Raw genomic sequence first — 27636 nt, 5'->3', positions numbered from 1 at the left:
GCAGAGCTGCTCGTCAGGCAGCCAGCAAGGAGGGCCTGTGTCCTCAAGAGGTGACATCTTGCTGTGACAGGGGCCTGGAGGGGTGCAGGACACTCCCCAAGTGACCAGGGAAAGGTTCAGCCTTCCTGCTGTACTACCTGGGGCCACCACAGCTGTGTTTGCAGTCCCTGCAGCCACATTCTGTCCCCAGAGTGATGCCCACCAAACATGCTGAAGCTGTGGTGTCTATGTAGAATATACCATAGATCTGTTTTTAATGAGATGGTATGGAACAGTTCATAAAAAAGAAAAAAAATAAGAAAAACGGGTGCTTCCCACCCATTGTCCATAAAGCTCTGAGGAATGGCCTGTGCCCACCAGCTGGGAATGCCAGGCCCAGGGCAGGGCACAGCCAAGGGCAGTGCTGCTCCCAGGGGAAAAGTGCCTGTTTCTTGGCTGCTTCTGCAATGAGGAGAGCAGGTCAGTCTGTTCTGGTGGCTCATACAAAGCCCCTTTGCAGAGGTAAGTCCACATGCAGACAAGAACCTGGGTGCTGCCACAGCAGAGTTAGGAGAGGCCTGCTTGGCAGAGGAGCTGCAGCTCTCCAGCTGAGCTGTGCTGCCTCCCCCTGCCCAGCCCAGGCGAGGCTGCTGCAATTCAGCTTCGGTGCCGTGTCCCAACCCCAGGACCAGGACGTGCTGCTTCCACACCCGGGGTTCCAAACCCGGTGTCCCACCCTGAGGGACAGGCAGGTGCTGTCCCCTGCCCCTGCTGCTCTCCTGGAGCTGATGGGGAATGTTCTCCATGATGATCGCAGCAGCCCCGGCTGTGAGCGGGGTCTGGCATGTCCGAGCTGCCGTGCCCGGAGCTGCCCCTGCTGCTCCTCGCATCTCCTTTAGCCACGGCCTTCCGAGGAGCAGCAGCTCCCCCTGTGCTGAAGGACACCTGGGGAAGTGGCCGAGGGTGTCCCAGAAGGACATGTCCCCCGTGTCCCCCGTGTCCCCTGCACGGCTCTGTCCCGCCGGCTCCAGGCAGCGTCACCGCAGCAGCAGCACCAGGGGCAGGAGCAGCAGCGCCGCGCACACGGAGATCCCAGCGGCGCCCCCGCAGTCCTGGGCATTCTCCTGCGAGAGGGGAGACAAGGGGTCAGGGTCCCTGCTGCCAAGCCTGCCTGTGCCTTTGCAAGAGGGAGCAATGCCTGTGGCCGGGAGAGCACCCCCAGGAAAGGACTGGTTTATGCCTGGTGGCCACAGCAGCCCTCCGTGGGTAGGAAGGCACATGGCTCCTGGCTCCCAGTAGGGTGTGTGTGTCTGTGTGTGTGTGTGCTCCCCACCCTGTGGTTTCCGAGCTCAAGCCCTTCCCAGGTGGTACAGAGGTGAAATCCTGCTAGGAAATCCTGGTGGAGCCCCCTCGGGGACTCACGGCTGTGTCTGGCCCCAGCCAGCAGTGACACACTGCATGCAAGGCTGCAAGAGGAGACATTGGTGCATTCTGGGCACTGCCAGCTGTCCCCTCCCTGTCCCCAGTGTCCCGGGATACCTCAGGGTGGAAGGCGTGGCACGAGTCCGGCCGCCGGCGCAGCTTCTGGGAGCGCATCCGCTCGCACTTCACCGAGGCGTTGTGTGCGGGGCTGTTAAGGACTGGATGGATGGATGGATGGATGGATGGATGGATGGATGGATGGATGGATGGATGGATGGATGGATGCCACACACACCCCCGGGGCCCCCAGGAAAGTCTGGCCAAGTGGAACTGCCCCACTCGGGAGGATGAGGGAAGGGCGGGTCACCCTGCACGGGCTGGAGACCTCCCCAAGCCAGGCTGTGCTCTCCACCCCCGCAGCAATGGCAGCAGAAGGACATTTTCCACCCTGGCAAACAGGGGGATGACAGGGCCTGTGCAGCCCTGCATCCCTGCTGTGCGTGGAAGGATATATTTGACTTCTTTTGCATCCATTGGGACGGGTGGGAAGACGCTGCAGTCGCAGACGGTGTCGGTGACGAGGAGCAGGAGGTTACTGCTGATGATCTGCTGTGCCACAAACATCCTGCAAGGGAAGAGCAGGTGAAAAAAAAACACAGAGAAAAATGGAAAGTGAAAAAACCCACAACTCTCCAGCCCAGAGCAGCTGCCCTGGCATTGCCTGAACCACAGCAAAGAAATTGAAAGAAAAAAAGAGATCATTGGAAACAGGGTGCCAGCAGAAAGCAAGAGAGACCAGTGAGCAGATGTACACAGGGAGAAGTGCCACTGGCACTCCTTTTTGGCCTCCTTTTTGGCTCTGAACTGGCTCAAATCTATAACTCCATGCTAGGCACAGAAGTCAAAATCAACCCAAGAACCCAACCAACCAGTCAAAACCAAGACAAGCCCTGCCCAGATGGGGCAGCACATGACCTGAGCAAAGCCTGGCTTCACCCAAAGGTATTTCAGTGCCTATTTAATGTGTATTTGTGTGTGTGCTTGTACAGTGCAAGGGTGTCTCTATCCTGTGGTCCTGGGAGGAGCAGAGTTGTGCTAAATTTCACATTACTGGAGAGAGAAGTAGAGGAACCCAGTAACACTGTGGGCTACACTGGTGTGACAGGACTGACCATCTGGGGTTTGGCAGGGAGCCAGCATGTCCTGGAGCCAATGGGCACAGGGAAGGCTGGGGACACCAGGCTCTGCTTGCCTGCACTGGTGGCAGGGCTTCTGGAACAGAAATACAGCCTTGTGGGGATGTGCCCACTGCCCTGGCCAAGCAGACTGTGCTGGAGCAGTGCCCAGTGTCCCTGGTTATTCACCACCTGGCCTCGCTGCCTTCCAGCCTCCAGGCATTTGTGTGTCCCCTTTTAGAGGTGCTGAATGCCACACACAGCAGCTGACCATGTCATTAGTGCTCCCTGACTAACGAGTGCCCTGGGAGCTTTGGCAAGCAGCCTTCACCCCATGCACAGATTCAGCCAGCAGGACAGAGGTGCCCCATGCATCAATGCACAGGCCAATGCTTCTGCCCAGGAGGGAGCACCCAGCCCAGCCCTGCTCCACCAGGAATGCCTGCATGCCAGGCCCTGGCTAATGCTGCACACAGCCTGTGGCAGGGCTGAGGGGGTGTCTCTCCCAAACACCTGGATAAAAGATGCCCAAGATGCACCAGAGGCTGTAACTACACAGAGCCAAGCAGGACACAGCCCCTGCTGCTCCATCCAGCACTGCTGAGGTGCTGCCTCCAGCAGGGGAGGGGCAGCTCCCAGGCTCTGTTTGCAGCACAGATCTGTGACCCACAGAGGTCACTCAGTTCCTCTGGATCTGCCCAGAGATTAACAGAATACCTTGTTATCATCGAATCTGCAATCTCTTCTGAAACAATGTTTGGCAAGGCCCTGGTTTTCCTAGAGCCATGCTGACTAGTGGAGGCTGTTTTTCTAAGCTTTAAGTCTTTCCTGCAGCTGATCCAATACTGAAGACTAGGTAGAATTGTTTTGTGGGCTTTTTTTAAGAAGCAATTCCAGTCAGATCTGTTTGGAAAAGCTGGATCAGTGGAAATTCATCTTTTTGTCACCTTTCCACACGTGATTGCTGATAGCACTGTGCAACCACTGAAAACAGCCTCTTTTCACAATGCCTTTCCTATTACTTTTGCCTATCCATTCACTTACAAGGAAAATAGGAAATAAAAAAGTGGACTCTTGTTTTCAGTTCTTTCAGTCTAACACTTATTTTTTCCCCCATCCCTGGTTTGTTTGGTTAGTTTTTTGGTGTTTTCGCTTTGGGGTTTTTTGGGTTTTTGATTGTTTTTTGGGTTTGTTTGTTTGTTTAATTTTTTTGTTGTTGTTGTTTTGGTGGGGTTTTTTGCTTCTATAGAAATACAGGAAAGGGGGAAAATGAAAAAAAAAATTAGAAAGACAAGAAAAGCCAAGAGTATTGCAAAAAGGGAAAACTTTCTAAGAAGAAAAGTTTTGCCAGAAACATGAAAGAACAGAACAAGTTCCTTTCTGAAATCTATGGAATAGAAAGATATATATATATATATATTTAAATGCTGTTCTCTTTGTTCTCCAGCCACCTTTGCTTATTAACACTTTTTTTTTTTTGGTAAGACTCAGTACCCTGCTCTCTTCCCTTCTCTCTATGGCCAGAGCTGTGGCTGCCGTGGTGGCTGTGCCACTGTGACCCTTCTGATGCTGCTGCCACCCCCGGCAGCCCTGGGACAATGTCCCCAGCTGGAGGGGAAGCTGTGGCTCTTACTTTTGGCAGTCTCCACAGTCGATGAGCCCGTTGGTCTCCTTGATGGCGGGCTCGTAGACGAACACGGGGTACTCGGTGTCGCAGGGCTGCAGCGTGTCGTGCTTCTTGTGCCTGTGAGCTGGGGGAACGAGACAGGGACACATGAGAGGGGCACAGGGACCTGCCCGCGCTAAACGGGGACATCCCAGACTCGGGGATGCACTCTGGAGCAGCAGCGACCCTCCCAAGGTGGCCGGAGCAGAAGAAAGGGAAGGAGATGCTGCAGGAGCAGCCGGGCAGTGATGCCGGCTCCCACTAGGTGGTGTGGGAAAACCAGCCTATGTGAAAATGCCTCCAACATCGTCACATCGCCACCGCAGCCGTGCCCAAACTGCAGCCGACGGCCCGCAGTGGCCACAGCACCCACGGACCCCTGGCCAGGCAGAAAGGACACTGGGGCACAGCTTTCAAGTGCTCAAAGGAGCTCGGGGGTCCTACTGAAGCAGCCGTGACAATGAAACCCCTCCTGCCCAAGCCAGCCCTGGTTCATTCATGCTGGTTTTAAACACTGAAAGCTGTGCCTGGGCTGGCCCTCTCCCTGTGTGCCTGTGCCCAGGGCAGTGCTCCCTGCAGTGAGGCTCCCATCAGCTGCTGGTCCCTCCTGAGCCCACTGACATTTCCCACAGCTGGAAACTGGAGGGGCTCAATACGTGTCAAGTTAAGAAGAAACCACCAGCAGCAAGCAGATCTGGCCTGAGAGCACAGGGAAACAGATGCCAGCTCTCAGGACCAGCAGAGAGCCAGCTAATGAACAGCACCGGCTCCTGGAGGGAGCAGCTGCTCCATCACTCATCAGTCACACCCTGCAGGACTCCCAAACTAATTTGGGGATGAGGGGCAGCCGAACCACCTCACTCAGCCTCCCTCAAGAAGCAAGAGCATTCTTTTGAGGAGTTCAGCAAAATCTGTCTAGCCTGAAACTACTGCCTTGGGCCCTTCTGGCAATTATTTTCTGCAGCTGGAGGTAGCAAAGGCAGCTCCTGGCTGTGCAGGACACAGGGGACTGCTGCTGATGGAAATACGAAGCTGTGTTGCTAGGGCAGAGGTGGCTGCGGCTCAGCCAGCAGCAAGCACAAGCAATGGTTTCTGCATCAGCTCTGAGCACAAAGCCTCGCTCTGCAGCCTCCCACCCACACAGCAGCCACGGGCAGGGCTCCTGGGGGGAACAGCGTCCTCCTCACCTGGAGGATGCCCCGTTTACCCCTTGCAGCAGAAGCGCTGAGGGTTTATAGGAAAATGCAGCAATCTGGGTTTTAATCAGCAGATGTGTGGTGAGAGGCACGGAGAGGGCACCCGTGATTGGATGGGGGATTTGCATCCCTGCTCAGAGCAATGGTCTCCTCTCCCCCGGCACTGCAGGCACCTCCCCGCCGAGCCCGCCGTCCAAACAACGTGCATTGCACGAGAGAGAGAAAAACTGCGTGATTTCCTCTGATTTTCCTCTCCACCGTGGCAATCCAGCAACACAAGGCATCCATTAAGAGCCAGGAACTGCAGCCCAATCTTGCCTCTAATGCCTGGCCCAGATGAATGTGATGGGCACTCCAACCCCTGCCTGCAGTGCAGAGTCTCTGGTAATTGTGCTTTGTGCTTTTCTTCAGGAGTCTCAAAAAGCACCACTCGGGAGGCTTCAATCCTCCCAGACTATGGACCCACCTTTTGGTGAGGTTCATTTTGCACAGACTCAAAAGCACCCAGAGCCTGACTGCAGCACAATGCCTCGTTCTGTATTCACCCTGGATTCACACTGAATTAATCAGCCCAACTTGTCATTCCAGGGGCCGGCAGCACCTCTGCCACCAGCCAGGAGCTGTCTGCCTGTGCTCTGCCACCATTCCTTGTCCCTCTGTGCAAACCCCACCTGCAGAGGCAGGGAAAAGCCTCTCCCATTCCTGCTGATGGAGAATGCCTCTGACTAGGACCTGCCCAGGGACTGACAGCCCTGAGGAGATCTGGGATGAGCAGAACACCCTGTTTCTGAGGTGAATTTCAGACACTTCTGATGGGGCATGCAGAATATCCCCATTTATGCTGTAAGGAGAGAAGCTGCAAACGCTTTCTGGCTCTGAGCAGCTGCAGGGCTGGTAAGTGTATTCTGGCCAGAAAAGTCCCCAAACTAAGACTAAAGGAGTGTGAGAAACAGAGCAGCATTTCTTTCAGCCTTAATTCACTGGACTGGGGGCTGGGGAAGCAGCTCCAAACCCTGAAGCAGGTGGCCAGGCTATCACAGCCTGGACCAGGGACAGCCCTTCTTGGGGACATGTCTGTGGCAGTTCTTGCTTGTGATGACCACAAAGGTGACCTCATAAAGCTGGGGCAAACTGCTTGCAAGAATTTAACATATGGCTCATGTCATGAGTGGCAAAGAGCCCTGACACATCAGGACCTCATTTTTCCCTGTCCCTGGTAAAGAGTGACATCCTTTACTAGCTCCTGTTATAATATCATATCTTTTTCTAGGATAATATATCCTTTACTAGCTCCTGCTATAACATCATCAAAGCAGACGGAGTTCAAGCAATAGAAAGGACAGTGGTGTGAAGGATGGGTGCAGGGAGGGCTGGATGAGACCATCAGCTTGGAAAATGCAGAATGGAAGCTGATCTGAGGCCTCTCAGCCTCAGCCAGTGTTGGATGAGGGCTGTCATGGTGGGCTTGGAGAACCAGGCCCTGCAAGGGAAAACTCAGTTAAAGAGTCTGCATGAACCACACCCAGGTGTATTTTTAAACTGGCAGAAGTGGCCTGCACAGACTTTAAGGTTTTTTTGTTTGAGTTTTTTTTTTTTTTTTGGCACAAGCTTAATGAAAAGAAGCTGCTTTAAAATCAAACTCCTGCCCAGAGACAAGACCTATGACAGAGATTATGCTTAAGCCTACTGACACTTAATTTGCTGGGAAGCAATGCAGCTGCAGCAGCACTGGGAGGTTCAGAGAAGCCCAGTAGCATGTACATCATCAGCAAAGGGCTCAGGCTGAGCCTCTGCATGCACATACTGGACATCAAAATGTTATCAGCAGCCTCAGAGCCTGCTGGTCAGGGATTAGTAAACAGCCAGAGGAGCTGATAACAAATTGCAAACTTTATAGCAAAGAGTGAGTTAATTCCAGGCTGTCATTGCTACCATCTGCACTTCCAGAAAGACTTTTGTCAGACATTTGGCAACCAATCCTTCTGAGCAGCAAAAGCAGTTGCTGTGCCTTGTTATGAACTACAGAGCCCAGATTGTGAACTCTTTCCCACCAGCATAAATCATGCACTCAAGTCAGAGAATTTACTCTGGGACATGTGACAAAATCTGCCACTTAGTTACCAATATAAAACATAGAATTTAACAAAATATCTTGTAAAATATATTCTGAGTACATTACCATGGAGTAAAAAAAAAAAAAGAAACTTTTATGATCTATGGAATTCTAGAAATAATTCTTTCTAGGCTGCATGCCTTGGCTGGAAGTATTTTTGGCTTAATTAAAAGCTTTCAAACCTGTGCTGATGTCCATAAAAGCAGAAGCCCTTATAAACACAGAGAGAAACTGAGATGCCGAGAGCAGAGAAAAATCTGTGGCAGCAAACATATCTTCTCAGCACCTCTGAAAAGCAGATTTGTATGATGAGTGCAGTCTGAATACATCACGCCCATATTCCAACAGCAAGTCTCACCTTCCCAAAAAACAAGAGAACTTGGGAAGCAGAAATAGGCTCAGTGCTGCAGAGCCAGAGGTACACAGTCAGGCAAGGGGGAGCATTAGATCCCTGATCGTTAATTCCTCTGCACATAACCCGGAAAAAATGTGTGTGCTCAATTTCTCTCTCACAAAATGTCTCCTTCGCTTCATATTTTTCGCATACACCAGCCCTGGCGTGCAGTCAAGAAAATGTTAACATCTCTGGCAAAAATCTACAGCCCCTTCTTAACAACATGTGCAATCCATTTCTTCCAGCCCCAATAGCATTCTTCCACCCTGCTACTCCCCCACACACATGGACACTCTTTTTTTCATCTGCAGACACCCTCTCCTGCTCTTCCTCTTCTCCATCCAGTCAGACACATTCCAACTGTCTCTATTTCTCCATCTCTGTCTCACACATATGTCTTGCTGGGCAGAGAGCAAATTGGCAAACACAAGCTAGATATGGAAGCAGGGAGATACAAACACAGCCACAGTCTGGACTCTGTCTTGGAGGAATTTCTAACTCGCCTGTAGGAGCGGATTTATGAGTTATCAGTTGAACCACTTGAAAGTCCTCCTGCATTATCCCAGAGCTGGGCTGGGATTTATCAGAAGGAGCTAAGCCATGGTGTGTGGAAAAGAAGACTTAAGTTACTTCTTAAAAACTGCAGCCTACAAGACCTGTGTATTTTCTCCAGCAAGAAGGCACAGGTTGGTCTTTGGTTTGGGAATAGCAGCTGAAAAGAATGGGCCAGCTGGGAAGCACAGTGAGGGACATGCCATGGAACACAGGCCTCAGAGCAATGAGTGATGATGCTGTCTGTGACTGCAGCTCCTCAGGAGACTCATATGTTCCTTCTTTTATCAATTTCTCAGTGACAGACCTTCCATCACCAGCTCAGCCAGCTAAATGAGCAACAGCATCTCTTCTTTGCAGAGCAGGGAAACAGAGCCAGGCTCTGCCTTGGCCCTGTCACGCCTTTCTGCAAGTCCCCCACTGTACAAATGGTGGAAAAAAGTCCTTCCTAGCCTAGGAATTTCTAGTTAATTCTATTTTTTTTAACTATTAGGTGGTTCTACTTACAGTGATGGAAGACAGCCTTGGCTGGAGAAGTCCCATGACACACAGAGACACAGTGATGATGGAGACACGTGACAGATTCACAGGATGGCAGTGACATGGAGACAGGAATTTGCACACAGCAGTCATGGAGGTGATGTGGGAAAGAGATGAAGGAAGCACAAAAGGAAATGGTGATGAGTAGGACAGCAGTGACATCCCCCCTCCCTTTTTGCTCTCCTCAAGCACAGACTGAATCAGACTAAATCAGCCACAGAACATGCACAGCAGGAATGTCACACCTGCCTGTTCCCTGAATGAGCAGTCTCTCCTGAACTGCACCTACTCATCTGACTCTTCCTCACCAATTTCTGCATGGGGCAACTCCTGTTACCCTGATGTGTGTTACACAGCAGCCAGGGCTGCTCAGGGGACAGATGCAGCTTCTACTGCCACCTCTTTGGAGGAGAGTGGGACCTAAACAGCACCCACAGACCTCCTTTTCTACTAGAGGGGAATTTTGCTTTCAAAAAATGACTATTTCCCCATTATGCCAGGAGAATTCAGTGCAGAAGAACCCAGCCCCATAGGTGGCATTGTAGATACCACTGTCTCCACTAAAGTGATCAATAACTAGCAAGATTAATTACAGCCCCTACTTGGCTGTGCAGAGCACATCTCCCATTCCCCTCTGAGTCTCCTCAGGGCCTTTCACATCCCCCCTGCCTGCAGGGGCTGGGATGGGACTGCACAGATTCCTGGGGTGTTTCCAGCAGGCAGCACTTCAGCTGCAGGACAGGTCACTGTATTTCAAGCCAGACACTGCTGTCACTGTATTTCAAGCCAGACACTGCTGTCACTGTATTTCAAGCCCCTCAGCTGAACTCAGCTCCTGTGCTGTACCATGTGCCATCATCTTCTCTCTTTCAGAGCAGGTCCAACGGGCAAGAGAAGACCCTCAGTGTGTTATTGAACTCTGAGGTTTCTGTCTGGCTTCCTGGCACCTCTGCTAGGCTCTGGAGAGCCTGCTGTTCCACCTCTGCCCTGCCCAGTAGCAGACTGGAAGGAAGGATTTCTAACTGAAGTATTTTGCAGCTGATGGCCTCTCATCCCCTGCACATAAGATAGGGGTCCTCAGAAAGAAGTGTCTCCCCTCTCCTCAGCAAATTACCCTGAGGAGAGCAAGCAGAGTGCTCTGAGCAGCACACACCTCACCCTGACCACCCTGGAATGGGGGTGGAAATGGGGGGAGATGGGGGATCTGGAAGCTGCATTCCAGTGTCTGTGGAGAAAGTGGTGTGGGGCAGAGGGCAGGCTCCCTGCACAAGGCCAGGCTTCCCTGTGCAGTTTCTTCTGTCACCAGTGGCTGCAACACTCACGTGCTGTGGGGTGGCTGGACTCTTGTGTACTCACCATCTGCCAAGTTGTCTGAGTGCCAGAAGCTACTCATGTTAAACTCCAAAAGGAAGCTGTCAAAAGAGCAAGAACAGAGGATGCTTTTTCAGCAGCCTGGAAGGATGCAGGTGTCAGGGAGATGGCCCTGTCGCCCAGTGAGTATCAGTTCAAAAATGTTTACTACAAATTTCTGGCAGTGCAAGTCTGATTTTTTAGATTTTTAAATTTTTTTTTCCCCTCTCCACATGCTAGAATGTCACTTTGAATTGTGGGATCTGTACTGTGAATTATCTGAATGGGCTTTCTCCTGTGTGAGGGGCTTGTCAGTGAAGCAAGGAACAAGGATGGCAGCCCCTGAGGCTGGGAGGGGATTCAGCCACTGTAGGACCCACCTGAGGAGCAGCATGGTGGCCATCAGAAGCCCAGGCTTTGGATGCTTGGAGGTAACTACATGGAAATGTTCTGTAAAACCCCCAGAGCTGGACCTTTACCACATCTCCCCTTTTGCACACCCTGCAAGCTCAGCAGTGGCACCTCCATCCCAATTTGAGCTTGAACTCTGCTTCACCCCAGAAGTCTGAGGTGAACCCAACCCAGAGCAGAGCCTCCCCTCTCTCCCCCTTTGCCTGGCACTCAGAGCTGAGCTCTTGGCTTGCTGCCCTCAGCCCTGTCCCCGCTGTGAGAGGAAGATGTGCATCCACTCCTCACAGGCAAGAGGACTCGGCACCGAGGATCTGCACCGAGCCCCAGGAGACCCAAGTCCTATTTCTGACTCAGGCACTTTGTACTGAGTGATTTCAGGTAAATCCCAGCCCCTCTGTGGGCCTCTGCCTCTCAAAATGGCAATGGTAATAGCTTTCTGTCTCCCAGGAGCACAGTGCAGAGCTGAATGTCAGGAGAAGGCTGACAGCAACAGCAAAGCCTCACACAGGGGCTTCCACCTGCAGCTTTTCCAGCTCTTGCCCCTCCTGGTCTGAGCCTCCCAAACACCCCCACCTTTTGGTACTCACATGAGGAAATCACTTATCAGCCACTTCACTGCAGCTACAAAGGCATAAATTGGCTGGAGAACAAAAGAAGAAATGAGAAATACCATAAGGAGCTGGTCAGAGAATTTATAATTGTCATGCAGGACCCCACGTTTTAGACCAAGTCCCTCCACTGATCAGAGCTCTTGAAGACAGGCTGGAAATACAAGGTCTGGGCATCACTGGAAAACGTTCAAAATCCATCAAAAGCCAGCAGAGCTGCCCTGCTACTAATAATACCTCCTCACCCCCTCCCCATGAGGGTCAGGGAGTTTATCAGGAATGTATGAAGGACTTTGAAGATGTAATTGCTTGATGATTTCTCTCCAGCATGGATGACCTTCAGAGCTCAGAGCAGGAGAGAAACACAGCTAAATGGGACAGCACCAGTTTAGGATGCTTTTGTGTTCTGAGAGCAAGTGGTGTTTCTGGGACAAGTGACAGCACTGCCCAGGATTTAGTATTATCTGCCATTGATTGATTTTGCTTAACTGTGCTTTCATCCAGCTTTTCCTCAAGATGGCATGACTTCTATCATCTTCTTGCTTTTCAGCTACAAATTGGAAATCCAGCATTATCCCAGGGACAATTCATCTGCAGAGGATACTGCTGCTTCTTTTCCTCATGGTAACCACGTCTAATTTTCATCTCCCCCTCTCATAATCATGCCCATGTCCTCAAACCCAAAACAGATGTGGCAGTCATGGGATGCAGGATAATGTTCCATTACTCCCATTACTGATGAATTCTCTTCAAGCAAAATAAATCAGGAAATAGTAAAATGTAGAGATGGCTGGCAATTTGACTGACTTTTATGTCTGTATATGAAAAACTGACTTTTTTGATTTTTTTCCTTTTCAAGGGTTTTGCTAAGAGGGGAAGATGAGAGATGGAGGCTGAATGCTCTCCTTTTTATTTACTTCCAAATTCACCTCATTTTTGGCAGCTCATAGTTTGTGACATTTCTTTCAGTGATCAGGATTAGAAGATATAATCAAGCAAATATTTTCACTACAACCACCATGTGTTATCTAGCCAGCTCAAGTATAGCCATTGCAAACCAGCCATTGTTAAAAGTGCTATTGTTAAGAATGTTGTTAAAAGGCAATATTTTGTTGAAAATTCTTTTACTGGAAAAAAATTACCATGTTACACTGTAAGGGTACTTCCTGCACTCCTTCCAGTATCAAAGGATCATAACAGTAATGAATAAATTCCTGTTTGGGGTGTGTCAAGCAGTTTGAAGTGGCTTAAAAGTGTCGAGCAGTTACTTTGTTCTGCTTATTTGAGGCAAGGTTAGGAAGGTGGAGTGGGATTGGAGAATGAGTTTGTATCAGCCTAAAGAGAGGTTGCTTTTGGGTACTTCACTCTGTTAGTTTGTTCCCTGGGCTACCAGCATGCTCCCTCTCCTGCTCCAAGCTCACTCATCCTTCCCCAATGACTGCCAGTTTTCCCCAGATGTTTCCTGACACTGCAACTCTCCTTCTTGAGCTGAGTAAAACCACGCTCTGTAAAAGCATTCCTGTTCATTTCAGCTGCTAGCTGATTGCTTGGCTCCCAGGAGAACCTGCCATAGTTTAGCTCCTGTTCTTTCCTGGTCCTTCCAATTTTCAGTGAGATCCTACATGGCAACAGAGAGCCACATTGCAAACCAACACCAGTGGCCACCAGCTTCAGGAATCTGCCTGAGGTGAGTTTGGACAGTGCCATCCTGAAAGCAGACATCTCCTGAGGTGTTCTGGGGATTGCTGAAGCTGGCCTGCAGGAGGAAGCCCAGCCAGGGAGGGCAGCATGGAGACAGCTACGTACGCTGAGCAGGGGCCGTGCGCCGCTGTGGTGGTGGTAGGGCACCTTGCACATGGCCTGGTAATCATACATGGTCACCCTGCAGGCAAAACACAACAGGCAGGCAGTCAAAAGCAAGCAATGCAACACCCACGGGACAGACATGTCAGCTTTTCCTCAAAAATGTCAGGTATGAAGTGTTTCCTGGATTCAGGAAAGCAGTGACCTGCTCACACGTGTCTTTGCTGTTTGGCCAGTGCTGGATCTTGCAGAGCAAGAAATACAGGGTCTGGATCAATGCAACTGGGTCAGCACAGGAGGAAATATGTCCCTAATTTCACACAGTGAGTAAAGCAAGCTATGAAGCAGAGGAATTATAATTGTGACTACATCAGGTCCCTCTAGTTCCTGCTTTCAAGCCACTGAAACTCTGAACTCTCTTTTGAGGGAGTGGAGTGAGGTGAACAGAATTTTTTTTAAGAGAGAGAGAGATGTGGTCAGCCAGCTGCAATGCTGCATCTGTGGGGCTCTCAGACAACCACTCCCCAGAAAGGCCTTCTGAGTGGCAGGAGGAACTGAAGCACTTCTGTACCCAAAATGCCAAGAAATGTTTCCCATAACATCTTGCCCTGGGAAAGACAGAGAAGCAGCTGCTCTCTGGCCACACAGAGGTTGGAAGTTTCTGTCTCTCTCTGTGTTTTGCAGCAGGTGGAAGAGCAAGAGATGAGGAGAAACAGTGTGTGTGCTGATGATGACTGAGCCAGGCAGCAGATGGGGCAGGTAGCTAAAGGAGCTCTTGTGTCTGGATAAGAGAGCCACCAGCACCACCAGCATGTGCATTTTCCCTGCTCAAGTGCTGCTCAGAGGGACCAACATGCTCTGACCCACACAGCAGCAAAGAACAAGGAGCACAGTGTGGAGATCCCCCACTTACCGCCTGAACATGCCCATGTTTAGCAGCTGGGTCATCACTGAGCCATCCACTGCACCAAAAAATTTTCCAGTCTGCATGCAAAAAAAGAGAAAAACAGAATAAACTGTAAATTTTCCAAATGCTTGATGGCTCCAGCTGATCTAGCTTGTCTGGAGGCTGCTGTACACAAGGAGGGTTTTTGTAAGGAGGCAATGCTGAGCTTTGTCCTTTGGCTGGCTGGAAAGCTTGAGGGAGGACTTCCCTCAACACCAGCTGGGCATCCTGCACCATTCCTACCACGCTTGGAAAAGATTTAGCCCACATAAGTCCCTGTGGCTTGTCAGAAAAAGGCAGACTCTCAAGCTGCAGAGACCCAGGCATGCTGAATCACTGGAGGCCTGGACTCTCTCATGAGCTATTGGGAATCCATATTCTCTGGAATGGCTGAGTCTTCCATCTGAGCCTCTCTTCTATTCATGGCACCGTGGTTTTGCAAAATTCTGCTCTCCTGCTGCCCTAGGTGAAATGACCCACCATGCACGAGTGTGATGTACAGATTTCTTAGGTAGCAAATGCAGTATTACAGCTCACTGCTGTGTGAGTTCTGAGCAGGCAGTGGCCCAAACAACACCACACAAAGCCACCCATCCCTGTAGCTTACATACTGTGCACTGGCACAGCTAGAACTAAGTTGCATTTGGGGGGATAACAACCCCCAGTCCTGCTTGCATGCCTGAACTAAAGGTGGGGTTTGTGGCCCTCTGGTTCCATGTGTGCCCTGGAGTCCAAAACCTCAAATAAGGACCCAATCTCAAATCTGCTAACTGCTGCTTCAAAGATTTCTTCAAACAAACAATTCTGGCCTTCCTGATTACTAAACCATGACAAATATATTGCAAAATGCTTCAAACCTGTCAAGTCCACTGCTTTGTTCACAGGGAAGTAAATGAAATATTTGTAAATAATAAAAGTGCAGATATGAGCTGCCCTCTGTTTTCCTGGCTCATGGGTCCTGACAGAGTAAATAGCTCCCATGTTTTATGGAAGCATTCACACAGTCTGGGATATTTTGCTTTTCCACTGATAGGCTAGCAGTCATTTAGCATGTATTAGCAGATGACAGATGACTTCATTTATTTGAGTGGGACATTTCCACAAAAAAAGTGCAAACCCTTAGGCAGATTTACCTAAGATCACATGGTAATCATCCAACAGTAGTGTTACATGGTTATGAGCCTCTTCCCAAAAGGCTTTAGAAGTCATTTCACTGCACAAATTGATGCATAACATCAGCTCCCCTTCGAGCATTTAGGCTGTAATCATCTCAGACACTCCAATGTGCCTGAGCAAGCACTAACTTTTTTCACCTCCCTCGCTCTTTCAATCTGATTAGGGTGGGAGTTGCTTCCATTTAATACCAGTCTGCAGACCCAGCAGTGAGATTTAACAGAGTGCAAGCTGCAGGCAGTGGGGCAAGGCTGTAAATGAAGCCCATCCTGTCAAGAGATGCTGATGTCTGGTCAAATTTCTCCATGCAGGACATCATTTGTATAGGTGTAAAAATGAGCAGCTATTAGTGCAAGTGAGAGTATGGCCAAGGAGTGTGTTCAGAAAGGCATCAGCAAACTGGCCTCCAACAGCAAACCAGACATTCAGAGCTTGCTGCTGTTTTAGGTACCCCATGCAGGCAGTAACACAGAAAAGCATCACTTGGCAGAAACCAAAGCTGTCCCATACTGGAGAAACATTTTGTAAAGCAGCTCTCATTACATCCTGCTTCCTCCAGTGACTGCTGCTCTCCTAGACATCCCTCTGCTGTGTTTCTCCTAACTCCCATCTCTGGGCAAGTTTCCAGAGGCCTTGCCATTTCAGAGGTTGACAGCACGAAGCATTGCTCTGACATCCTGCATGACACAGGCTGTGTCACTGCCCCCTGCAGCTGAGTGCGCACAGGCACATGTGCAGCAAAGACACGCAGCCCAGAGCACACATATGACTCAAAAGCTACATCACTGCTCACATGCATCCATGCTTTGCTGGCTCATTGAGCAATTTACAGTTTTTGTACACTCAGAAGCTGCAGACAAACAGGATCTGCCCAATTGCCCAGGCTTTGGGCAGGCAGGCAGCCTCCTCCTCCTCCAGCATGGCTCAAACAGAGCCAGCCCTTGTCTCTCCACAAGCTCTGAGCTCTGGTGGCATCCTGGCCTTTTGGCTGCCTCTCTGCAGCCTGCTCCTGGAGTCCCACCTGGGCAGGGCTTGCAGACATCCTCTGCAAAATGCCTCAGGCAGAAGGCAGCAATCCTAGAAAAAGAGGTTTAGTGAGAGAGGGAACATCTGGATGCAGCAGGCGGAGGGAGCTCAAGACCTGGGATCCACAGCTGTGCCTAGGACTGGCAGCAAAATACAGCTAAAAACGCAGGGGTGGCTGTGGGGCCACGGCTGCAAACATGACAGAAAAAGCAGAGCAGCCCTCCCTGCAGCACAGCCTGACCCTGCCGCTTATTTCCCTTCCTCCCAGAGCACCTGGTCCTCACTCACTCCCTTCTCCTGGCTCTGTGTTTTAACTCTTTGCTCCTTCTGGGATGAGGCTGCATGGGGAGATTAGCTCGAATTAAGAGATTAACCATTCTTTCCCAAGTAATCCTGCAGGGAGCTTCCAACTTGTCACTCATTAAAATCCTGAGTCCCTTTTCCATGGTGGTTTCCAACTGCCAGTAAGCTTCCTGCTGCCTTCACACAGAGGTTATTAGAGCCAATCCCTCCCCCTGATCCCCCATGCCAAGGGCAGAGGAGAGCAGAGCCTGAGCCTTACTCCCCTCACCCTTCACCCTGCTCTGATTTCCAGTGTGGTCACCCAGGGAAGGAGGTGCAGACAGCAGGCAGCTCTGGCAGGCAGAAAAGCCAAAATATCCACAAAAACCCAGGTACAGGATTTTTTGGGGCATTTTTTTAATGGATGCCTTAAGGAAAGACTAGAGAATGAGACAGGGAAGGCAACACAGCAGCAAGTGATACATGCAGCAACATCCAGGTGGAATCTAGGAAACCCAGGATATTGATTTAGTGCTGTCTTGAATTCCCTGTAGGGTTTAATGGTGTGAGGACTCATGGTGTCACCAGGAGATAAAAACAGTAACTGGAACAGGATAAAGAAATCAGAAAAAAAAGCAGTGGTGAACTCTGGGAAGGTAAAAGCTGGAGGAGGACAGCTCTGGTGCTTGCCAAAATGCCTTATCTTGGAGGGATGTGGATAATGTTTATAATTTACCCAAATCCACTATAATGCCATGTGTCTGCTAGTCAGATCTTTCAGAGATGAGCTTTGGAAAAATCTATTTTCCATAAGATGCAGGAAAATGTACTGAGGCAGAGCCCAGGAGGGTAATGCTGAGGACACACAGGTGACATGGTAGCTAAAGGGTGTAGCTGAGGGACACATGTCATAGGAGGCAGTAAAATGTCTTTGAAAATGCCATGGGTATCAGAGGAGAAAGCAATTCCCAAGGCCACCAGCCCATCCCAAAAACTCAGTAGGGCCTGGCCACCCAGAGGGGGGAGCCAATGCAACTTTTACAGCATTTCTCCCCCTGAGTCTTCAAATTCTATTTGCATTTTTGGCTTTTGGCCCACATCATTGAAGGGACACTTCTCCCAGACTGTTCAGTGTGCTGGGTAGGGCACTTCTCACTTTCCTACAGAAAAGAGGTTGGTTATCCCTTGCAATAAGCCCCCCTTGGTATCTGAATTTATCCCCCCTGGTGCCTCTGTGTTGCTGATTGGTTTTGCTCTGTGACTCTCAGAATCTCATCTCAGCCTCTCTGAACTCACTGTGCAGTGCCTGCAGAATGCACAGTCTCACTTTTTTCTTTTGCCAGCCCATTCTGAATATGCTAACCAACCCAAGTCCAGGTGGGAAACCATAGGACTCACATAGCTGATGTTTTCCATCTGAATAGCCCTCTAAAAATTCTTCTTCTTTCTCTTCTGTCCCAGCTACTTTTAGATCAATGTCACTACTTCATGCTTCACTGTTTCACCAGGTTCTTGTAAGGGACTCTGTTCAAGGCTGAAGAGAACTGAAATTCTACAGGTTATCCAGTCTCTCTTATCTCCTGATTTTGCCACGCTATCAAAAGAACTGTAGCTGATAAGTGTTCTTCCTTCTGGAAGCTGTGCTGCTGGTGCCAATCATCCACCAGGAGGTCTGTTACCTTAATTTCCATTTCCATGTGACCTATTTGTCACATCTTGAAGAAAGTAATTTCTGGGAGTGGATCTGCTCCCTTTTGGAAATACCCAAACTGCATTTGTTAACACAAGTACAATGACAATTTTAATGAAACTCCATGATTCTGTCAATATCAAAATCCCTTCATTTCCCACTTCTCTAAGCCCACTCTTACTATTGACTTATTGCTTTGTAGTTTATGAGACTGTTCCCACATATCACTTTCTGATGTCCAGAACTATAGGGTTTAATTATTTTGAAAGAAGAAGCTCTGTGGTGAATTTATCAGAGAATGGAAAAGTGCAGCTCAACCATGCAGTGGCTGGTAGTACTGCCTTTACCCAGCTGCACAGGATGTCACATCAAACTTGCATCCCTTCAGCTCCCTAGAAATGGCTGTGGAATCATACATCTTATTCTTATTTCTATTCTGAGCCTTTTCCCTTGCTCCTTTCACCTTTGCAAGTTCAGTAAATTTTCCAATTCTACAGGTGTGTTCCTGTTTCCAATTTACTTAAATTATATTGTCTTCGTTTTTTGCCTTTAGCATTTTGCTCTTACCATCCTCTCAGTTTTCCTTTCCTGAAGAACACCTTCTTTGGCTTCAGAAGCATTCAAAAGTACTGCTCCCTTCCCTTCCCTTCCCTTCCCTTCCCTTCCCTTCCCTTCCCTTCCCTTCCCTTCCCTTCCCTTCCCTTCCCTTCCCTTCCCTTCCCTTCCCTTCCCTTCCCTTCCCTTCCCTTCCCTTCCCTTCCCTTCCCTTCCCTTCCCTTCCCTTCCCTTCCCTTCCCTTCCCTTCCCTTCCCTTCCCTTCCGCTCAGATCATCTTTCAATAGCATCTGTGCCAAGGGAACAGAGTCTAATTTCCTTTCTTCTGATCAAAAGATATTTTGACTAGTTCCTTCCTTATCTCTGCAAACTCCTTCCTCACCTAGGATGTGCTGTCACTCTGCTGGGAGCCTTCCCCCTCACTGTGCAGTTTAATTTAATTACACCCAGCCACCCTTATTACACAATTCAGCTTCATTTGTTTTAAGCAGCTCTGGTGGGTTATTCAGGAACAAGCAAACCCCACTCTCCTCCTTCCCCTATGCTCTCTTACCTCTTCAGGTATTTTGGAAACAAGTATAAAGCCATTGTTGTCAATGAGGAAGCAGTTCAGAATCTGCAGAGATGGAAGAGAAGCAATATTAAAGATGGTTTTCATGGCTGTTTGTGTTCAGGATGGAGCAGTGTGGGTTTGTGATGATGCCAACAGCCTTGGCATTTCCATGCAAGCCCCACAGCTCAGCTACCATGAGTTTTACACAATTCTTTCCCCTCTCTGCCTCCATTTTGAGGGATTGAGTCCATGAGCTGTGACAGATTTTGTCTCTAGCTGGGGCTCTGTGCAGGCCTAGCAGGCTGTGAGCCACACTTAAGGAAGGCAAGGCATCCTTCAGGAAGAGACAGGATATCTGTAGTGCTCTTCTCTTTAGTAATATGGTATCTAATACTTTCCATCTTCAGATGTCAGAGTTTTATAACCACTCACAAAATAACCCTCTCCCCACCACTGAGTATCACTGCTGATCTACTTTATTTTGCAAAGCAGGAAATAGAGGCACAGAGTTTAGATGAAAACCCTTTCCTGCAGGGAAAACCAGGAAGCAGAGAAAATCCTACATGAACACACAACAAAAAAAATCTCTGGTGATCTCACTTTTCAGGGCAGAGGAGCTCGTGTCTCACATATTCCTGATACCAAGGCTGAAGCAGTGGCATAAACACAATGTCCAGCATGCATGTCATGCTGCCAGACACTTTTTTTGGGAAGATCTGGGATGCCAGGGAGACAGACTGAAAGGAGATGGACTTTCACTGGCTGGAATCCCAATGTCTCTACCCAGGCCCAGCTGGGGGAAGACCTAAATGCAGATTTGTCTCAGTACTATGAGATCCTGCCCCCCAGCTGTGCAATCTCTTGTGAGGAGACAACAGGCACTGCCTTTTTTGGGGAGACAGAGATCTCCAAGGAACAGGTGGTCAATGACACCCACCACAGGTACAGAGAAGAAACTGAGACAACTTACATCATCCTGACAGCTGAGTGGACAGGCACCATCAAAGCCACTGCACTGCAAAGGGAAAGCAGAGAATTAACCATGCTGTGAAAGAAACTTCCCAGTCTGACCATGCAGTCACTCCCCCACCACCAGAGGCTTTCAGTGCTGGGACTGAGGCAGCAGCAGCTACAGTGACCCCACAGGTCTCTGGCTCCCCACATATCCCACACTCACACAGCCAGACAAGTTTTCCTTGTTCAACTCCACGTTTCCCATAGCAGGCTCTCAGACATCTGAACATTAAATCAATTTATTAATGGTGCAGTAACACAGAAAGAGCTCAAGCCTGTGTCTCTGAGGAGGGGCCCCAAACAAAGGAAACTGAGCTTTTATACCCTCACAGCCCATGTGTGATCATCTGGGGTCATCCTGCTGGGACATCTGCTCCTGCTGTGTCTCCAGGTGGCCAGGACACCTGGCTGTTCCTCGTGTCCCCGTGGTGCCCTTTGTTGTGCAAAGGGTCAGTGCCAGGTCACAGCCTTGCCTGGGGCTCCCAGAGCTCAGCCTGCAGCTGCAGCCAGAGCCCCCTGCACTGAGTGCATCCCTCAGCACATGGCTCATCTTACTGTCCCCCCCTTGGGACTGCTGGGCTGAAGGTTTGCAGAACAGCATCCCAGGCAGCTCTGCAATTCCGCTGGCATTTCCACCAGGACAGGCTTGGCAGCACCCCCAGGTCAGCCACTCCAGCTCCCCGCCTCTGCCAGCACCATCCCTCTCCTGAGGGCTCAGATCCTGCACCTGCCTCCCTGACATGTGCCCAGCAGGACCTGTGCACTCCAAGAAAGGGCAAAAGCAAAGGTTATTGTGCACCAGGGAGAAACCAGCATGCATTTCAGCATCTGTTAGTATCTGGACTAAGAACATAGCATGGTATTTTAGATCAGGGTTCTTCTCAGGCAGGGATTTTTTTGTTGTTGTTGCTGTTGGTTTCTTTATTCTCCAGACAGCTAATGATAAAATAGGATGTGAATGGTGCACATGTAGCCCAAGGCAGCATCCACTTCTTTCATTTAGAATTTCTGTGTAGTGGACTTGACATGTGTTTCACAACACTGAACTGGGTGGGCACACGAGGGGTTAAGTGGTGAGTAACAAAGCCCTTCAGGTGCTTATTGATTTCATAATTGTTCAGAGTTTGCTGTGGCTGTCTCTTTGTGTTATTTTTTAATTCTACTTCCTCCACTAGCAGAGGGAAGAAAGCTGACACAGTGTTGCCTTTTCTGTGCATGGAGTCCCCTTCCTGCCAGAGGTTTTCTGGGGTCGAGGAAGGACACTGACATAGCACACAGCCTGTCTGCTCTCAGCCTGCTACCCACTATTTCCTCAAAACCCTTAGACATAAAATCCAACCCCTTTTCTGGGTGATTCTCAGTAACAAGAGGTAAATTGGCCATTCTAGACCACAACAAGATTGTAACTTTCAGTTAGAATTTGTTTCTTCCCTTGAGTTTTGCAAAACAAAACCAGTTTTCTGTCCCTGAAAATTCAAACTCAGAGGAGGTTTGGAGATGCCTGAGTTTGTTTCAAGTCCCACAGCTTTGCAATATCACATGCTCACACTCTGAATCCAACTGGCTTTTTGAGACTCTAGGGATGATGGTTTAAAAAAAAATTCCTTTATCCACAGTTGCAAGCACCATCTCACCCCTGCCTCACCACAAAGCAACACATGGTTGTTTTATTTCCCTGGATGTATTCCTAGAGGTCACCTTGTGCTTCACCCTGGCAGGTTGTTTCCTTTGGTCAGCAGAGAAACGTGGTTCACAACAAACCACAGTTATGGCCTTGGGGGATAACAAATACAGAGCCCAGGGTTCAGATATCAGCAGAGAAACGTGGTTACAACAAACCACAGTTATAGCCTTGGGGAATCACAAATACAGAGCCCAGGGTTCAGATATCAACACAGAAACCCAGGTGAACCACAGTGGTTCTCCACAAGAAGGGCTCACATCTCACACATCCTCCTCAGCAGTGTGGGGGCTGAGTCTCCCTTGCAGGCCTGGAGAGGTTCCAGCAGTGCCCTGTGCTGGGCTGGCCATGCAGCAGCAGCAGCACAGCCAGGACCCTGCTTTGAGTGCACTGGCAGCCTGAGAGGGTCAGAACTGAGCCTGTGCTCCCTGCCTTCTCTGAGATGACATCTGCTGCTCCCTCCTCAGAGACCAGCCCACCTCACAGCATCCTCCTGCTGTTGGTCGGGTCTCTGTGACCCAGAGCACTCTGAGCTTTGCCAAAGACATTTAATTACTGTGAAGACAAACACAGCCTGTGACAGGTTTGGACTCTCTCCAGAGGCTAGAGACAAGGGACAGTGCCTATGATATGCTGGCACACAAATGACACAATTAGGAAGCCAAGCCAGGCATGCCAGGATGCCTCCCTGTCCCCAGCTTTTGTCCACTTACGTCAGTGTCATTGGGCTGGGAGGCACAGCATGGACATCCAGAGCAGCACAGCATCAGTGAGGCAGGAGAGAGAGAGAAAACAAAATCTGTTAGTCATTCCTCTGTCCAACAGTGCTCACATCCTGGGAAAGCACATGGAGCCTTTTTTCACACCAGCACCTACCAGAGCCACAGCTCACAGCCACTTGGCACACAGGCCTCCTTCACCTGCTTTCATAAGGCCTCCCAGCTCCACTTAACACCCATGAGGGCTTGTTTGTGTGAGAGCTGCCTGGCTATGGCCCTGAGCAGGGTGTTTAAAATGAAGCTCTCTGTTGCTGTTTCAGGATCGCTCATGTGCTTTGCAGAAATCTTTTTAGCTTAGGTTAGGTTTATGTGATCCCCACCTGCGAGGATGCTCCTGCCCTCCCACCTTCTCTGTCATCCCTGTGTGATGACAGTTCCCTCTCCTGACAGCAGAGAGCTGCTTCTGCTGTGTGCTGCTGCAGTCCTGTCATGCTCACCCCTCCAGCACACCCCCTGACAGCACAGCCTGGGAAGAAAGCCCCTGGGTGATGGGGGAAAGGTGTTTCATTTGTCTTGTTCTCCAGACCAGGCAGTTGTTTTAATTATTCCACTTCCTTCAGTCCAGAAGAGTATCTAATATTAGGACAACATCAAAAGCTTATCCCTGGAGCAAATAATTTTTATTTTGGCAAGCTGGCAGTGTTTTGTTATCATTATCAAGATGATAAGAGAAGGCAGTAGATTTTTTTTCTGTGCGCCCAAAATTGCAGATTTCCATGAGTCTTCTGAAAGGCTGAATGAGCAGAAGCATATTTCCACAATTAAATGTGTCACATGCAGCACAGCTAATGCCAGGCCAGGATGCTGACACTGTCACCACGGCATCTGCAGAACAGACTCATGGCTCACACGGCATTAGTGCTGTCAGAGGATTACAGAAATGTGTGACTTCAAACTAATCTACTTCATAAATCTTTTAATATGAATTCCACAAAAGCCCTCATTAAAATGCCATCATGTGTGATGTAACATAGCATTGACCTTGCTGACAAAGAGCACTAAATTGTGTCTCTACATGACTGCTGATGCTCTTACCTGTTGCATGGCCATCCAAAACTTGCGTTGGAGCAAATCCAGCCTTATTTGCACACCCACAGCTGCAGGGAACAACAAAAAAGGAGAGGATCAAAAGAGGAGCGTTAAAGACAAATACAAGTTGGGAAAAGAGGAGTAAATATTTGCCCAAGGTGATGGGATGGAAATCACAACTGCAACCTGCCTCCAAGTGTGAATGGTGAGCGCTGAGTCAGACTGCCAAGTGAGAGTCAGAGGTTTAACAAGGGAGAGGAAAAGGGGACACTGACTGTACCAAGGTACTGAGATTTCCCTCACACTAAACACTATGAAGCTACAAACAGATCAACGACAACACCACCATCAAAAAAAAAAAAAAATCCCCCAGAAGGCCCCCCCAGGGTGGCATGAGCTTTTGCCTTTGTCTTTTTACGGATGTTTGTGATCGCCCCAGCCTCAACTCTTACACCACACAGCATCAATCAGAAATAAAGTAGGGCAGTGAGGAAGGGATTAATTTGAAAACCCACCTGTCTCAAGGGGGAACCACAGAGATTTAGGTTTTTCCTAAGCCACTACAAAAGCACAGAATAATGAATGCCACTTGACAGGAAGTCGATTATGAATAGTGATTTGTTACCTGGTCCCAGCCTAGTGCACGGTGGGCTAAGCAGAACTCTGTGTATGTGTGTTTCTTAATGAAGTGTGTCCCAATTTCCTGGCTTAATTTCCCTTCTATTCCTAGCACCATGCTCCTGAATTAAGGCAGAGTTGCAGAGGAGAAGGAAGGGTGCAGGGTCTCCCTGACAGGACAAGCTGGCTGTCCCTGGGTTGGCTGCCTACAAGCACACACAATAACCAGGGCAGTCGTGCACAGCCTGGCGTGGTGATGGGGAACAACTGGGCTGTGTGTCAACTACTTGAATCCAAGAGCTCTGGAGGAATTACAGCCTCAAGCAGGACCTTGAAATAGAATATAGAGTGCAAGTGAGGGAGAAAAAGTAATACAGGGAGGGAGATCTGGGGCCTTTTTCACAACCACCAATATCAGGAGGATGAAGTATTGCTGTTTCTACAGATTTCCTCTGAATTAAAAGGAGCTTCAAAGGGGGGAACAGATCCTTTAAATCTGAATCATGCTATGTGGGTGCTTTTAAGCTAACAGTGTGATCTGATGCTCTAATTCAAATGGGGATGAATTAAAACTGGAGTATGCAATGGTGTATTTTCTTGCCTCATGTACAGAGACCCTAGCACCTGGCATCAGCTCTGTGTTTTATACCAGTGTCCTTGTCACATTCCTACTGCTGGTACATCTTACCAATCCCATGTATCAGAGGCACATTTCTCATCCAGCTCTCCCTGCTGTAAACTGAATCTGACTGCCTGTCTGTGGGGGAAAGGAATGATTCTCTGGAGCTGCACTGCCCGAAGCCTCGCAGAGCACAAACCAGGCAGGACAAAGAATGCAAACACAGGAGGAAGGACAGGGCTGAGCTGGCCTGGGTGAAGATTGCCCAGCTTCAGGGAGGCTGTGGCAGGCACGGTTTGGCTTGGTGCCTGCTGACAAACCGACACGCCATGACAGCAGGCAAGCGGTGCTGTTGCTGCTGAGTCCCATGAGGCCCACGCACCCAATTTGGTACACAGCTTTAAATAAATTCATCCTTTCAAACCAGCTCAAGAAAGAGTCCTTCCCCTTAGCACAGCAGATCACATCAATGGGACTGAGTATTACCCAGGCCATATAGTTTTCATGAGGCTTGAAGAGGGGTCAATACCTACATAACTAACCTTGCAATGCAGACTTACTCAGTGGCTCATGTTTTTGCCACTGGGAACACTTGGCCTCAAATTGTTCTTCACAGAGGTTTTAGAGCCTGGTTGTAAATCCTTGCTTCTGCCCAGGAGGCATAAGCAGCACATACCCAGCCTGGACAGAGCTGCCTGCAACATGATGGAAGAAAACCTGGGGGGTCAGCCTGGTGGCCAGTGGCAGGGACAGAAAGTGGCAGCTGCTGGCAAGAACTGTGAGAAACTTTCACACATTAGGGGGGCCTGAGTAAGACATGGGAGCTGAGGAGAAGCGGGCCACAATCAGCCCTCCCTCAGTAACAAATAGTGATCTCTGTGTCTTCATACTGTTGGTGAGGTCAAGGAGAAAGGAGGAAAGCAGTGATCCAGTCTGAGATAAGGATGATGCTATAGCTCAAGTGACAGGGAAAAAATGGGAATAAACTCCTCTGAGCTTGTTCCAAAGAACAACTGATTGTTAATGAGCCTTTTTGCTCTGGTGGCAAAGGGTACACTGCATCAGCAGGAAGATCTGAAGTCCATGAAATGATGAGTGGCTGCTGCAGAGTCCCCAGAGAGACCATGGCTAACAGTTTTATTCCTACTCACATAGGAATAAAACTGTTAGCCAGTTTTGCAGCCCAGCAATGCAATAAAGCAGTGCTGAACACCTGGCACAGGCAGGCATCACCATGTTGGCATGGTACCCAGAGCTGTGCACCTCTTGCCACTCCCCACCCTGCCTGCAAAGCCATGGCTGCAGCTCCTGGGCTTTCCCTGGAGCTGTGCACTGCTGTTCACCGTGGAGAGAAGAGCCTTCCCCTCCACCTGCTCATCCCTGTGCTGAGCATGCCTGCTTCATTAGCTCATCCTCTGCTTGCCCCTCTTTCTGTCTGCAGTCTCTGGCTTCTCTCTTTGATTATCCATATGTTGTTCACATAAGGAGCTCTCCCCAAGATTTAATTCTTGGGCCTGCTGAACAATAAAAAGGCACAACAAAGTCTCAACATTGCATCCTGCAGAGTGCTTACCAAGATTTACCTTGTCATGCACAACCTGTTTTCATGGTAGCTGGTCCAATGGTTACATAAAACCTATGATTCAACTGGAAGGTACCAGAACAGCAGAAAAGCCATGCCTGTACCATCTATTTGCATTTTCTAGTCCCTATTTCTGAAATATTCTTATTTTCCCCCTTGAGTTAGTAACTTGAAATTTTACTTGAGTCCTCTAAAAATTTCACAGAAAAGATAACTCCCAGACACATTAAAATGAACAAAAAGCCCAAATCAGCCAGTTTTATGATAGTGGACCTGATAGAAGGGGCAGTTTAAATAGATAAACAAAAAAGTAATTATTGCAAATGTGAGCTACTGAGGTCCTCATCAAGATGGAGGAAGGCAAGATAGGGGGCAGATTTTGGGGGGAAGGCTACAGCAGCCCGTGGGAGAGCACAGAGGAGATCCCAGTGGTGGCAGTGGGCTGGGTTTGCTGCTTACTGCATCCCTGTACCAGCAGGTGATGTCAGGGAGGGCAGGGAATGCCTGTCCCTGATGGATGTCACGGCACCTGACGCATACACCTATGGCTGAACACACTCCATGCTGCACCCAAAGCTCAGGGGAACAAACTGTGGCTCTCTCACCCATTCCCCTCGTCCCAACTACCCCCTAACAGCACCCCACAAGATTTCCCTGAATCCCTAAGGAAACAGGCACAGGGCTGTGCTGCCCACGGCGGGCACCTCTCGGTTGTCTCCCCCTTGGATGCCTCTCCACCACCGTCTCTGGAGCCCTGGAAGGGGGATGGGAAGGGGGTGCCTTTCTCCCAAGCCCACCAGGTTCTCCCCAGCTGTGTCCCCATCGCTCCTTACTCCTATACAAAAGCCAGGGCTTGTCCCTTTTCATCCTGATGCCTTTC

The 27636-nt window shown here is 49.5% G+C and overlaps 1 protein-coding gene and 1 pseudogene across 1 annotated transcript in view; one reads left to right on the top strand and one right to left on the bottom strand.

Annotated features, from left to right (window-relative positions):
- Positions 1 to 342: 342 nt before the first annotated feature.
- CACNA2D4 (calcium voltage-gated channel auxiliary subunit alpha2delta 4) overlaps positions 343 to 27636 on the bottom strand; it is a 119628-nt gene continuing 92334 nt past the window's right edge. Inside the window, exons 27-39 of the mRNA XM_064736022.1 lie at positions 23944 to 24005; positions 22843 to 22857; positions 20405 to 20449; positions 19435 to 19497; positions 14123 to 14193; positions 13213 to 13288; positions 11386 to 11438; positions 10394 to 10449; positions 9005 to 9025; positions 4210 to 4327; positions 1914 to 2026; positions 1519 to 1601; positions 343 to 1103 (exon numbers count right to left, since the gene is read on the bottom strand). Coding sequence (XP_064592092.1) covers positions 1017 to 1103; positions 1519 to 1601; positions 1914 to 2026; positions 4210 to 4327; positions 9005 to 9025; positions 10394 to 10449; positions 11386 to 11438; positions 13213 to 13288; positions 14123 to 14193; positions 19435 to 19497; positions 20405 to 20449; positions 22843 to 22857; positions 23944 to 24005 — 863 coding nt within the window. The 3' untranslated portion in view covers positions 343 to 1016. The remainder of the gene's footprint in view (positions 1104 to 1518; positions 1602 to 1913; positions 2027 to 4209; positions 4328 to 9004; positions 9026 to 10393; positions 10450 to 11385; positions 11439 to 13212; positions 13289 to 14122; positions 14194 to 19434; positions 19498 to 20404; positions 20450 to 22842; positions 22858 to 23943; positions 24006 to 27636) is intronic.
- LOC135456092 (uncharacterized) lies at positions 7533 to 8542 on the top strand (annotated as a pseudogene).

Source organism: Zonotrichia leucophrys, chromosome 1A, assembly GCF_028769735.1.
Source record: "Zonotrichia leucophrys gambelii isolate GWCS_2022_RI chromosome 1A, RI_Zleu_2.0, whole genome shotgun sequence".
Classification (NCBI taxonomy): Eukaryota; Metazoa; Chordata; class Aves; order Passeriformes; family Passerellidae; genus Zonotrichia; species Zonotrichia leucophrys.
The sequence above is the reverse complement of the archived record's forward strand: the minus strand, read 5'-3'. Positions and strand labels throughout refer to the sequence as shown.